The sequence below is a fragment of the Piliocolobus tephrosceles genome, chromosome Y (assembly GCF_002776525.5).
Source record: "Piliocolobus tephrosceles isolate RC106 chromosome Y, ASM277652v3, whole genome shotgun sequence".
In the NCBI taxonomy this organism is placed as follows: domain Eukaryota; kingdom Metazoa; phylum Chordata; class Mammalia; order Primates; family Cercopithecidae; genus Piliocolobus; species Piliocolobus tephrosceles.
This window is the reverse complement of record NC_045456.1, coordinates 16,811,412-16,824,852: the sequence shown is the minus strand read 5'-3', so window position 1 is coordinate 16,824,852 and position 13,441 is coordinate 16,811,412. Positions and strand designations below refer to the sequence as shown.

Sequence of the window (13,441 nt, the reverse complement as noted above, 5' to 3'; positions counted from 1 at the left end):
GTTTCATGAAATTGGAATTGGCAATCATTTATTGGCTATGACACCAAAAGCACAGGTAACAAGAGCAAAATTAGACAAATGAGATGACATTTGTCAAATTAATCTAATCAAAAACGTATGCACACCAACAACTAAGTGGAAAGGGAGCCAGAATGGGAGAAAATGGTCATAAGTCACATGTGTGATAACAGCTTAACATCCAAACTACATAAGGAACTCCTACAACATAAAAACAAAAACATAAAAATTAAAAATAAGCAAAGGATGTACACAGGCATTTCTTCAAAGATAATATGGAAATGGCCAACAAGCAAATGAAAAGATTCTTGCCATCCCCAGTCATCAGATATGCAAATCAAAACCATAAAGAGATACCAACTCACACCCATTAGGATGACTACTATCAAAAAAACCCAGGAAATGACGAGTGTTGATGAGAATGTGGAGGAATTGGAACCCTTGTAGATTTTTGGTGGGAATATACAATGGTGTAACAACTATGGAAAACAATATGGTGATCACTCAAAAAATTAATAATTATCATCGTATCCAGCAATTCCACCTCTGGGTATATCCCGAGAGAATAGAAAGCAGGATCTCAAAGAGATATTTGTACACTCATGTTTATATAAGCATTATTCACAAGAACAGCCAAGGCGTGGATGCAACCCAAATGTCCCTCAACAAATGAACTATGAATAAACAAAATGTGGTCTAACATACCATAGAATATTGTTCAGCCTTAAAAAGGAAGAAAATCCTATCACGTGCTGTAACATGGATGAACCTTGAGGGCATTATGCTAAGTGAAATAAACCAATCAAAAAAGATAAATACTATATGATTCTACTTATTTGAGCTACTGAGAGTAGTCAAAATCTTAGAAACAGAAAGTAGAATGGTGGCTGCCAGGGGCTGAGGGCAGGGCGAAATGGGGACTAAAAAATTTCTGGAGGTCCATTGTATAGCAATGTGAATAGACTTAACACTACTGAACCACACACTTTAAAATAGGTAAAATGGTAAATTTTACTGTGTGTGTCTGCGACCTACTACAATTAAATTTTTATATAGTAACTGTATGGATGTGTTTCACCAAGACTTGTCAGGGTAACTTCATGTTCAAATGGTGCAGAAAGACACTAGATGCAGAGAACTGAGTATCACGGTGCTCGTACCCATGCCTGAGATTCACAAACACTACCATTTGCAGTGGATGCAGACAGAGTGATCACAAAGGGTGTGTGTTTGTATGTGTGCGTGTGCTGCCTAGGAATAGTCAATCCACATGTTTGGACATGTGTATAAATATAAATAATAACATACGTTTCAAAAGTAGGTATGCTTCATATTAGTATCATTTTAAATCCAAGATTACTCACACAACTGCTGTTTTTTTTCTCCCCTAGCACTGGGAATTCTAAAGACAGAGTATTCATCCTGTTGTCCCAGAAGAATCTTCAAATAGTCTATTTTCAAGGTCTGTAATCTAGAACATTCTTGAACAAGGGGCAGCAGGCAAGCCCGTTCTGATTGAATGTCAGTTAACAAACATGAAGGGAACAAAGTTGTCTTTCCTTTCCAAAGAAAACTGGATACAAGTAAAGAAAGGGCTGAACGGCATACAAACACACAGGCTAAAAATGAATTCGACTTTTTACTTTTCTTTTTTTTAAATTAAGCATCTTTGGAGAGATTTAGCTGCTTATCAATTTGTTAAAGTTTGAATAGTTGCTGAAATACTAATCCTATATCTGATTTTGAAAAGAAAAAGGCTAAACTATCTATTAAGGTAAACTTTGAAGACATTCTGTCATTAACATAATCTTTATATATAGTAATATAAACAATACTCAAATGTTTTTGGAACCCAGAAATCACTGAAACTAACGCATATTATTTTAAGAAGCTTTTAAAGAGAAAATTGAATCACAGCATCCCACAGCATCAGCCAAACTCTTTCAGGAGCACCAGGAGGGACTTAGTTTCGAGACTAAAGAAAAGAGGACAAGCTAAGCACACCCTACGCTAGACTTTAAAGGTGATTTACAAAACCAGTGCTAATATTCAGAAACATAATCCTGCGAACAGCGAGGCAACCGCACCTGGCATGAGCGCAGCCACGGGGAACATTTCCTTTAACTTCGTTTGGCTTTCTTCCACCAGCTCCTCTTTGGACATTGGGAGCTGCAAGACGTCTATTATAATCTGTGCCGCCTCTAATGCCTTCTTACCCATAACCAGGGACTTTACATCCCAGCTGTATTTCTTGTCATAGCGATCACATATTTCTTGAAACACCACTGAATACAGTCGTTCAGTATCTGTAGGAAAAAAAAAGACAGAGATTTTTAGAGTGCATACTGTATCAACAGTAAGTTTGTATTAGGTCAGCATAAACATACACTGTGTAGGTCGCATTCCATCAATAAAGGCTTTTGTGGAGACCTAAGTGAACAGGAGAAAGGTTTGTAGGTCATTCTCACTAAATTATACCGTGGGCAGCCTCCTCTCAAGGCTGCTGGAGTTATGCCTGGAGTTGTGATTTGGAAACTTAGAACTCAGGAGAGAAATGAAATCTGTATGATTGTGTTTTCTGTTTAAATGTACGTATTTGAATGCAAATACATCCTTGGAATGGTCAATTCCATCCGATAGCACAACGCATCATTACTTGGTGTTCCCAACAACATGGAAGCCAGCACCAGTTGACAAAGTCCACTGCATGGCCCACTAGTATTAAGGACATTTCCACTGCCCAGTGGGATGAATGCCCACCATGCCTGGCCAGGATGCTGCTGTGAAGCTCCCAGGTGAGAACAGAACATTTAATACATAGGCTATGTCACAGGATGGTGAAAGCTGACTCAGAATTAACTCCCGGCTTGGCACTGACTCGGAGCACAGCCTCAGAAACATAGTGGGCCTGCAGGTGCCCGCTTTCCTCATGCTTACACAAGGTGAACAGGAATACTGCTAATAACAGCACCAGTACCACTACCATAGGCTACATTAGACTACCTACAATATAATAACTGGTACTAGCTCACACCCATTTCTATTCATGTGTTTTTTCTGTATGTATATTTAATATATACATAATATCAATTGCACTCATATCACCAATAAGAATACTACCGAGGATGCTACTACAGCAAAATAATCCTACTTTACAGAATGAATACTTCAGGGCACATAAGTAACATTCTAGTGCCAGCCTCCTAGAGCACGCTTCTTACACACTAGCTGTCTTCCCCACTCTTACTGTCTCCAGTGTGGGCCTAGAAACATTACTTTACTGAAGAACCAACTAACTGACCTGCTAGGAGGCATTATTCACGAAAAAAGAAAATACTTCAATACAGAGGAATGCCTACCAAGTAGAATTTCAAAACCAGGTAAGCTCCATGGAGCTGAATGTTGCCTGGTGACAATCCCCCCAAGGCTCCAGTGAAGGCAGAAGGTTGTTCCCAGGCCTGGGCAGGGCCCTTGTCTTCCAGTCTGCAGCGGCACAGAGGCAGTGCCTGAACCTGAGAGGCTGGGAATAGCCCTGTTCACACCTGATTTAAAAAGAAGACACATGGACGCGTCTGAAAAAAATCTGGATTCAAATTCAGTTAGGAGACTGACCACCTGTTCTATATTTAGCACTGAAGCCTTCCCACGGGGCAAGGAGCAGCATTAGCAGGATGTAGTCTACTCTGAATCTGTACAGCTGGACCCAACAATAAGTCCTGAAAAGAGCAGGTGATCTCAATGGCCTTTAACGGTCCCACAATGACACGAAAAAATATAATAATCATCCCTAAATACTACCTTTTTTCCCTGTAAGATAGTATCTGGGAGACCCAGGACACACTGAGGGAAATAATGTGTACGCACAGAGAAGGCTGTGTGTATCCAAGAGGCATATAAGTCTTCATACTCCTATGTATGTTCACATGCTTACATGCACATAGGCATGCATGCCTGTCTGTAATCGCCTCGATGCATTTTGAAAGTTGGCAGGGTATGAACTGCGATTAAAAGAGAGTTAAGGGCCAGGCACGGTGGCTCACGCCTGTAATCCCAGTACTTTGGGAGGTCAAGGCAGGATTGCCTGAGCTCAGTAGTTTAAGCCCAGCCTGGGCAACATGGCAAAACCCCGTCTGTATTAAAAATACAAAAAACTAGCTGGGCGTGGTGGCACATGCCTGTAATCTCAGCTACTCAGGAGGCTGGGGCAGGAGAATCGCTTGAACCAGAGAGGCGGAGGTTGCAGTGAGCCAAGATCGTGCCACTGCACTCCAGCCTGGGCAACAAGAGTGAAATTATGTCTCCAAAAAAAAAAAAAATCTGCTCCTCCCAGACTGCACCACAGGGCGGGCTTCACTGTGTCACACATGGATGAGGCCGGGAAGGTCTCTTGTGAGCCACTGCAATGGTGGGGCCATCTGTGCTTTGTCTCTTGCATCTTTCTCACAGAAGGTGAATGGTCATCTGTGTAGACACAAGGCTTGGGCAGTCAACCACATCCACTACCTATATGCAAAAATCCTGAATGAACCAAGGGCAGAGTGCCGCTGTCTTGAGAAAAAAAGTTTTCCGTATGGCCCTGTACCCTGTCCCTTCAGTAGCATCCAAACTGCATCTCTTGACTGCACCTGCAGTATCGGCTAGGGCTCTTGCCGCCTTGTACTCAGAGGACTGGGCTCACTGATTGCTTTGGCTGCCATGGTGTGGACTTCGCCTCTGTGCATGCTTCTCTCCCGGTCCCAGTACTTGCCTGGGGAACTCTCTGGCTCTTCCTCCTGGGATAGGGCTGAAGCTGGGCCCAGTCCGCCCTGTGGACACGGGGGACCAGGAGAGGCTGGTTGTTGTGGACTGGGCTCTTCCTTGGGCTTTTGGGTGGCCCCTGCCCTGCACTCCCCATCTTCCTTCCTCCTCCTGTGCACTGACCCCCTCTGTGGCCCTCTTTCCTGCAGCAGACCCTGGGTTGTCTGCCTCCTGATGTATGCTCTGGCTTTGACTGCTACCAGCACCAGCAACAAGAAGAGCCCTCCTCTGTTCTTTCTCTGCTTTTCTTGGCAAATCCACCCACAGCTGCATGTGCAGGTGCCATTTCATTTTCAGCACTATAATATTTTTCTCCTTTTCCACCACAAGCTGTATTTTTATTTATTTATTTTTTGTTTGTAGACATGGGTGGGGGGGGCTTGCCTTGTGGCCCAGGCTGGTCTCAAACTCGTGGCCTCAAGTGATTCTCCGGCTAGGTCTCCCAGTGTTGGGATCATGGCATGAGCCACCGCACCTGGCCACAAGGTGTCTTTTATTAAGTTTGCTGTAAAACACACCAAACAAACCTCAGAACCTCCACCCTTCAGGATACTGGAGATTGTGAAGGCCCGATTCCTGAAAGGAGGGGTCCAAGCCCTTTAGGGGAGTACAAAAGACAGGACTCTCGGAAAAGTTCCTGGGCTGGTTTGTAGAAGTCGAAGTTCAAGTAACAACGTGAGTAACTCAAGGCTTCCTGGATCCCATCCTGCACTCAGTCTCCCTACAGAAGCCGCAGAACAGAAGGAAGGGCTGGCCCACCCTCCTTCTCAACAGCTGAGCGGTGAAAAGCCTCCTCTAAGGGAGGGTTACCCAGGCATGAGTGCTCCTTTTATTTTCTTCTTCTCTGTGAGGGGGAGAAAGAGCCAGGGCTCTCAGGGCAAGGAGGTGGACGGATTGGCAGTGAGGCGGCACATTTTACTTCCTTGAGTGTTTGTTCTGGTAGTTTAGAGAGGAAGACTGACAAAAGGAAACTGCAGGCATCGAACAAGTGAGACACCACTGTCGGGTGTGAAAAGCCAAGCGAAGGAACAGAGGCCAGGCAGGACGAAGGAGGTGCTCCACGGAACCGTGGCTAAGGCGAGTGTGCGAGCAGGAAGAAAGGAGTGTGGACAAAGGCAGAAAAACAGCTGTATCCTCTAAAAATGCTTTCAACAGTGTTTGTTTAAAGCTTAAAATGTCATGGAGCTTTTAATTTAAAAGCTACAGAACTGTGGGATTATAAATCTGTAGGGGACGGTGCAGACAGACACTCTTCCTCACCATTTAGATAAAATCATCCTAAATCCGTGGAGTAAGAAAGGATCCAAACAAGTAATTAAACTCCTTAGATCAAATGATGACTACAGCCGTTGATGATGGCACAATTAAAGGGACAGCGGTGTGAACGAAAAAAATGCCGAAATAAGATAAAGGAGCATAAAACACTTGCACCAGGCCATCAGATGCATATTCTTCCCTGCGTACTAACAAGCTTGCAGCTTTTAACATTGCTTCAGTGTCCTTTTTACCAGGAAAGGTCATGTTGTTTTTAACATGCTAGGGCCACATACACTACTACCTTCCTTAGATGAATTAGAAAATATCCCTTGTGACTGTGACCACTCCCCTGCCCTCAGCTGGAATCTCTGTGGCATGTTGAGAGCAGCTTCTATAGTAGCTGCAAGGGCAGCATGGGGAGGGGGACAGCCTGGCAGGAAGGTGGAAGCTCTGAAGAAGCTACAGGGTGCCCCAGGCTGGGGCCCAAAGACTGACGGGTGTTTTCATCCTCAGAGGCAGCCTGAGTTCCCGGGGGGCTCATGGGAGGTATTGCGGCTAAAATTAATTCAACTGTTACAGAAGCCCTGCGCCTGGAGGAAGCCTAGGCCCGTGGCCTGTAAGTTTCTGTCTAAGGTGCAGAGTAGGTAACTGCAAATCAAGTAACATATTTTATAACTGAAAATGTATCTTAAATGCTCACTAAGTCCACCCCTGAGGCACAGTGGTCGATGTTTTACCCAACAAAGATATAAAAAGCGAGGGTTTCTCCCCAGCTGCTCTCTCAGGAAGCTGTACCTGCTTACCATGCAAATGGAGACCTATCTTCAATTTGATAACTGTGAGTTGCGTTATCTAAGGGCAAAACACCTTGAGCCAACTGTCATTAAGGCACATATACAGTAATACGGTTTGGCTGTGTCCCCACCTAAATCTCATCTTTGTTACGCGCATCCCTGTGAAGAGACCACCAAACAGGCTTTGTGTGAGCAATAAAGCTTTTTAATCACCTGGGTGCAAGCAGACTGAGTCCGAAAAAGGAGTCAGCAAAGGGAGATTAAGGGTGGGGCAGTTTTATAGGATTTAGGTAGGTAGTGGAAAATTACAGTTAAAGGGGGTTTTTCTCTTGCGGGCAGGGGCGGGGGTCACAAGGTGCTCAGTGGGGAGCTCCTGAGACTCATTGTCCAGGAGAAGGAATGTCACAAGGTCAATTGATCAGTTAGGGTGGGGCAGGAACAAATCACAATGGTGGAGTGTCATCAGTTAACGCAGGAACTGGCTATTTTCACTTTTTGTGGTTCTTCCGTGGCTTCAGGCCATCTGGATGTATACGTGCAGGTCACAGGGGATATGATGGCTTCGCTTGGGCTCAGAGGCCTGACAATCTCAAACCGTAATCCCCAAGTGTGGAGGGAGGGAGGTGATTGGATCAGTGGGTGGTTTCCCCCATGCTGTTCTCCTGATAGTGAGATCTCAGGAGATCTGAAGGTTTTATAAGTGTTTGCAAGTGCCTCCTTTGACCCTCTTTCTCCTGCTGCCTTGCCTTCTGCCCTGACTGTAAGCTTCCCTAAGGCCTCCCCAGCCCTGTGGAACTGTGAGTCAATTAAACCTCTTTCCTCTATAGAATACCCAGTCTCAGGGAAGTTCTTTACAGCACTGTGAGAACGAACTAACATTAATACATATGGGAAGGCCTGATTTTGCCCCTACCCCCAGGTTCATACAAGACCTAGGGCTTGCATGAGACCTGCAGAAAACTCCCAGCTCAGCTGCACGCTCTGGGACAAGTTTCTTAGCCTGTCTGACATACGATGTTTACTGGAGAAATGTATTTAATAGCCTCTGACCTGCAGAGAGGGGGTGGCCTTAAAGCTGGGGGCGGGGCGGGGGGGGGGGGAGATGCTTTAGGCGTGGGAGGTGGCAGGCAGCCCAGGCAGTGAAGCCAGGCCCTGTAAAGCCCAGTGGCCTTTCGGGAAACCCCAGCTCTGCAGCTTTCTAGCCGGAAACTCTGGAAGCTAGCAGCCTTGGGTAAAGCACCTATAAAATGAGGATCCTAGTCATACTGCATGTCTTATAAGCCTGCTGTGCCTTGGCTTGCACACCTCTAAAATGGGATCCTAATGATGTACTCATGCCACACACCTTCCAGGCGGTTGCATCCATGGAGTAAAATAATCTGTGTTGTGCTCTGAGTGCTTGGCCCAGAATTACCTCTGAGCATCAACATATGGAATCATTAGGGAATGCTTTTGTTAACTGTGAGTTACGGGGAATTGACAAGATCCGCTGTCTCTCTTAACAGCAACGCTCTAATAACAGCAAACAGCTGTTGAACTTGAGAAACTAAAGTGCCTCCTACCAAATATTTTGCTTAAAAAACAAACAAACAAAACAACTATCAATTATTTGGAATTCACCAATACATCACACCTGCTAGGCACATTAAACCAGCTTCACAAACACTTCTTAATTGCCGGGGCTGCAGAGGAACACAGCCTCTGTTCCCGATTCCATAACCCCAAAGCTTCTGAAAACGCTGCAAAATCTGTACTGGGCTGGCATGAGGTGGCTTTAATGGTCCACATTTATCATACTTAGTGCAACTCTTCAAGCACTTCCCTAGAGAAATACTAATGGATTTGATTACGGGTGCTGCCTGAAAACCCCCGAGAACGTTATGTGTCATGGAACATATAAATTCTAATACCTTTTAAAAATAACCTATATTTAAATACAGCTGGCTCCACAGATTTTGGGTAAGGGATTATGAACCCAAGTTTGTGACTGCTTACTTATGAAGTCACACTTCGTGCATCTTGCACAACTGAATCTACTTAATGCTTTTTTTCCCCAAAACTAATCTTGATCTATCTTGAACATACTTTTTATTATTCCCAATTACAAAAAAGAGAAAAACCTAAAGCCAGTGTTTTGTGGTAGATAGGCTAGGTCCTTAAAGACACAAAATAAACTACAGAAAGGCTGATCCTGAGTTAGAATCGTCACAATCTGACAGTTATAAAGATGTTAGCTGATTATGTGAGCGCACGTTTTAAGAGTTCAGCTTTTCTTAGACAAGGTCTCACCTGAGTGTAGTAGGGTGATCACATCCCACTGCAGCCCTGACCTCCCGGGCTCAAGTGATCCTCCCACCTCAGCCTCCCAAGTAGCTGGGGCTACAGATGTGTGTCACCACACCAGGCTGATTTTTAATTTTTTTTGTAGAGACAGGGTCTCCCTATGTTGCCTAGGCTATTCTTGAACTCCTGGCCTGGAGTGATCCTCCCACTTCGGACTCCCAAAGTGCTGGGATTATAGGCGTGAGCCACGGTGCCCAGCCAAGAGTACAGCTTTTCACTGATCATGTTACAAAAGAGGTTTGTTCAAAAAGATTAAAGCCCGTGTCCTAAGTAGACCCCTCAGATGCTTCTTTCCCAGCTTGTACTTCCTTCTGCTCAGCAGGGGCAGCAGTGGAGGGGCAGGACTGCCTACAGGTACAGGTCCAGCAGCCCCCACGCTGCTGCAAAGGAGGCTCCCAATGTTGACTCTGGCTGGGGCAATGGTACAGGGGCAGACTGCCTGTAGGTACAGGTCCACCAGCCCCCACGCTACCAAAAAGGCTCCTGATGTTGACACTGACCAGGCCCTTGCAAACAGGCCAGGCCCAAAAGGTTCACCATTTATACTAGCTGCTTTAATGAGGGTGATGGTCTTATGTGATGGTCACCACGCTGCAGTGTAGAATGAGGGCTGAACAGATGCAAGTGAGCTTGAACAAAGATGCAGGCCATGGTGCAGGCAAGTGTGGGGCTGGCACCACTGGGCAGGGTGCTAGTCACCCAATGAGTGACAGCTTCACAACAAGGCCTTAGCTTCCTCGGAAGGGCTAAGCACCTTAGTGGAAGCTGACGAAAGTGGGTCAGCAGTGTTTTTGAATGTGTATAAAACAACATTTTAAAGTGAAGTTGCTTTAATTAAAAAACCCAGCATCCAGTACATTTTGACAGAAGTGGTGGTGTCATTTTTCTAAACCATTTCGACAGTTCATAGTAGGTAATCAGTAATTGTTGAATTTATTTAAAATGTAAACCCACAAGTTTTGTTAATCTAAGATATTCTATTGCTTGTTTCCTAAACACCTTGATTCTCGAAATGAGGTCCCTAGACCAGCAGCATCAGTATGAAGTGAGATGCTGTCCAACTACATATTCTTGGACTCTGTCTTATTCCATTTTCTGTTGCTTATTAACAGAATGCCTAAAACGTGGTAATTTATGAAGACATTTATTTCTTACAGTTATGGAGACTGAGAAGTCCAACCTCGAGAGGACACATTTTGGGAGGGCCTTCTTGCTGGTGGGGACTCCATGGAGTCCCGAGGCAGCACAGGGCATCAGAACTTGAGGGAGCTGACTGTGCTAGCTCAGGTCTCTCTCTCTCTCTCTCTCTCTTTTTTTCTTTCTTTTCTTTTTGAGACAGAGTCTCGCACTGTCGCCTGGGTTGGAGTGCAAAGGCGTGATCTCGGTTCACTGAAACCTCTGCCTCCCATGTTCACGCGATTCTCCTGCCTCAGCTTCCCGAGTAGCTGGGATCACAAATGCACACCACAACGCCCGGCTAATTTTTTGTAGAGGTGGGGTTTAGTAGAGATAGGGTTTCACTATGTTGGCCAGGCTGATCCCAAACTCCTGACCTCACGATCCGCCTGCCTCAGCCTCCCAAAGTGCTGGGATTACAAGTGTGAGCCACAGCGCCCAGCCTCTTTCTCTTCTTACAAAGCCATCAGTCCCACTCCTATGATAACCCATTCATCCAATAACTCATTAATCTATTAATCCATGAATGAAAGGGTCCATTCATGAGGGCAGAGCCTTCATGACCCAACACCTGTTAGAGGCCCCACACCTCTCAATACTGCCACACTGGGGATTAAGTTTCAACATGAGTTTCAGAGAGAACAAACATTCAAACCACACAGCAGGCCCTACCCCAGAGCTAAAGAATCAGAAACGGGGGTGGGGCCCAGCAATGTGTGTTTTTCAGAGCCCTCAGTGATTTGAATGTGTGCTCAAGTGGAGGGCCACTGACCTGGCATTATGTTTTCATGGAAGACTTCTGCTCTATAAAGTTGTGATTTTAAAAATATATCAATCTTAACTAAGAAGTGTTTAATTGTACATATACAAATGTACAAATTAGTACAAATTAAAGAATAAACAATCTATGATGACATTCATCCCAGTATGTACTTTCCTTTATATTGTACCCTATTATGATTTAGTTACATTTCTTTTCCTATTTCCTTCTGTCACCCCCAAATCAGACTTATGTTAATGTGTTTGTAATGAAAGCAAGATTTAAAAATAAGGACCCTTAAATATGCCCCATTCTTTCTCAAGTTAACTGCAGCAAACGATTCCAATAAATTGGAGTTCTCAGTTAATCATAGTTAATTAGGCCTGCATCAAATGAGATGTAGAATTCAGTGAAAGTTATGCACAGCATTCTCAGACATGGCCAGTGTAAAGCACTTACAAAGACATGCCCTAATAAGCTAGCTCTTTTAAAGAAACATGCATCTTGGAATAAAAACATTGACAACTTAATGGAACATACTATATGCAAGGATTACTTAATTGGCTCAACTCTCTTACATGGAAATCAAGAAAAAAACATTTTCTATCTAGGCTGGAATCATTACATGTGAAATCACAGTTGTCCTTGGTGACCTTCTTTTGAGAATAACTACTGAAACTTGTACACCACTATATATATATGTTCTAACATAAGAGCCAGATCCTCCTTTTCTTCTACTGAAAGCATTTTCAGTTTTATGAAAGATATTGGAAAATAAGGGTCCATTTCCAAAAACCAACTTTCAGTCAGTAGCACAGCAATCCTAAAAATTGAGCTTTGAACTACCTAAGCTTGGAAACCCAGCCCTTCACAGGAGAAGGGTTTCAGCTTTCTGAAATGGCTACTTTAGACATCTGGGGTTGCCTTGGGCTTTTTTTGACCTTCTTACACAGCCAAGCTTACTTAATAATCCCCAGAACCCAAAACGCAAAAACTGTTCTGAAAGGTCGCTGTGGGCAACAGCTGTTTCCCATTGCTCTCTATGCTCCTGGCACACAGCACAGAGCCCACATCCTGTCGGCAGTGCTATTTCACTTCACTCCCAGAGTCACGTCCACGCATATGGCTGCAAGGGGGAGCTGGCCTGAGCCTGCAGTGAGGAGTGACGCCAAACCACACCCTCTTTGCATGGACTGGAAGAGTCTATCTGCTCAAAGCATCCTAGTGTCATAGGAAGGCATTATTACATTTGTGGGAAGACAAGAGAAGCCCACGAAAAGACCAGATTCTGGTAAATGAGGACGCACTGAGTTATAAAGGTAACTGTACATGTGTGAAGGTAAATGAAAATCTCTTCAAATGATAACGAGCAGAGGCTGTTCATTCAGAGATTGCATAGCAAGAGAGTTGGACACCAGCACTCGCCTGGCAGAAGCTCAAATGCAGGTGGGGGAGCGGGAAAGCTTCACAGTGCGAAAAGGGAGGCTTCAGGTGGGCCCTGACTGGAGGCTGTTGTCATGGAGGCTGGGGGTGGCTCACTAGAAGTTAGGCATCCCATGGGATTGGCTTGGGAAACATTTTGGCTCTCTGGCTGGTGGTGGAAACTCTGCAGGCGTGCCTGATACAATGAAGTCCCTTAAAGGAGATAGTCATGAACTGGCCAAGGATCCCGGGCCGCCAGCTACACTCGTGGGATGAGTGTGGCTGCCCTCCTACCACGGCCTGCCTCCTGGTTTCTTCTCAGCCTCCTTGGTCATCCGTTAGCAAACCCTTAGCATGTTCCCAGGTGGATGGTGGGCCAGGCACTTCTCTCGGGGTCCCCTGCCCTGCTCAGCCTCATTCACCATTCCACATTCCATAGGCACTCCTGCATCCCTTACCACATGCCCTTGCCCAGCCTTTGGTAACGACCAATCAGAATGAACTGATCTCCATGCCACCTCTATACCAAAAAAGACCCTGCATCAGGTCACTGTTTATGAGGAGAAACTGCAATGGTCAGTAATAGAGTTTGTATATTTATTCCCTCCCAAATCTCATGCTGAATTGTAACCCCCAATGTTGGAGGCAGGGCTTGATGGGAGGTCAACTGATCATGGGGGCAGATCCTTCGCTTGGGCCATCCCCACCTTGGTGATGAGTGAGCTCTTGCTCTGAGTTCACATGAGATCCAGTGGTTTAAAAGTGTGTGGTACCTCCCCCACAACTCTCTCTTGCTCATGCTTTTGTCATGTTACATGCCTGTTCCTGCTTAGCCTTCCACCATGATTGTAAGCCTCCTGAGGACGCCCCCGAA

The 13,441-nt window shown here is 45.1% G+C and overlaps 1 protein-coding gene across 4 annotated transcripts in view; it reads right to left on the bottom strand.

The window, feature by feature from the left end:
- Positions 1-13,441, bottom strand: part of PUDP (pseudouridine 5'-phosphatase) — a 181,032-nt gene that overhangs the window by 135,621 nt on the left and 31,970 nt on the right. For 3 of the 4 annotated variants that reach the window (XM_023202541.3, XM_023202544.3, XM_023202540.2), the window contains exon 2: positions 2,106-2,324. In XM_023202541.3, coding sequence (XP_023058309.1) covers positions 2,106-2,324 — 219 coding nt within the window. The remainder of the gene's footprint in view (positions 1-2,105; positions 2,325-13,441) is intronic. The other variant, XM_023202543.2, reaches the window with a different exon arrangement.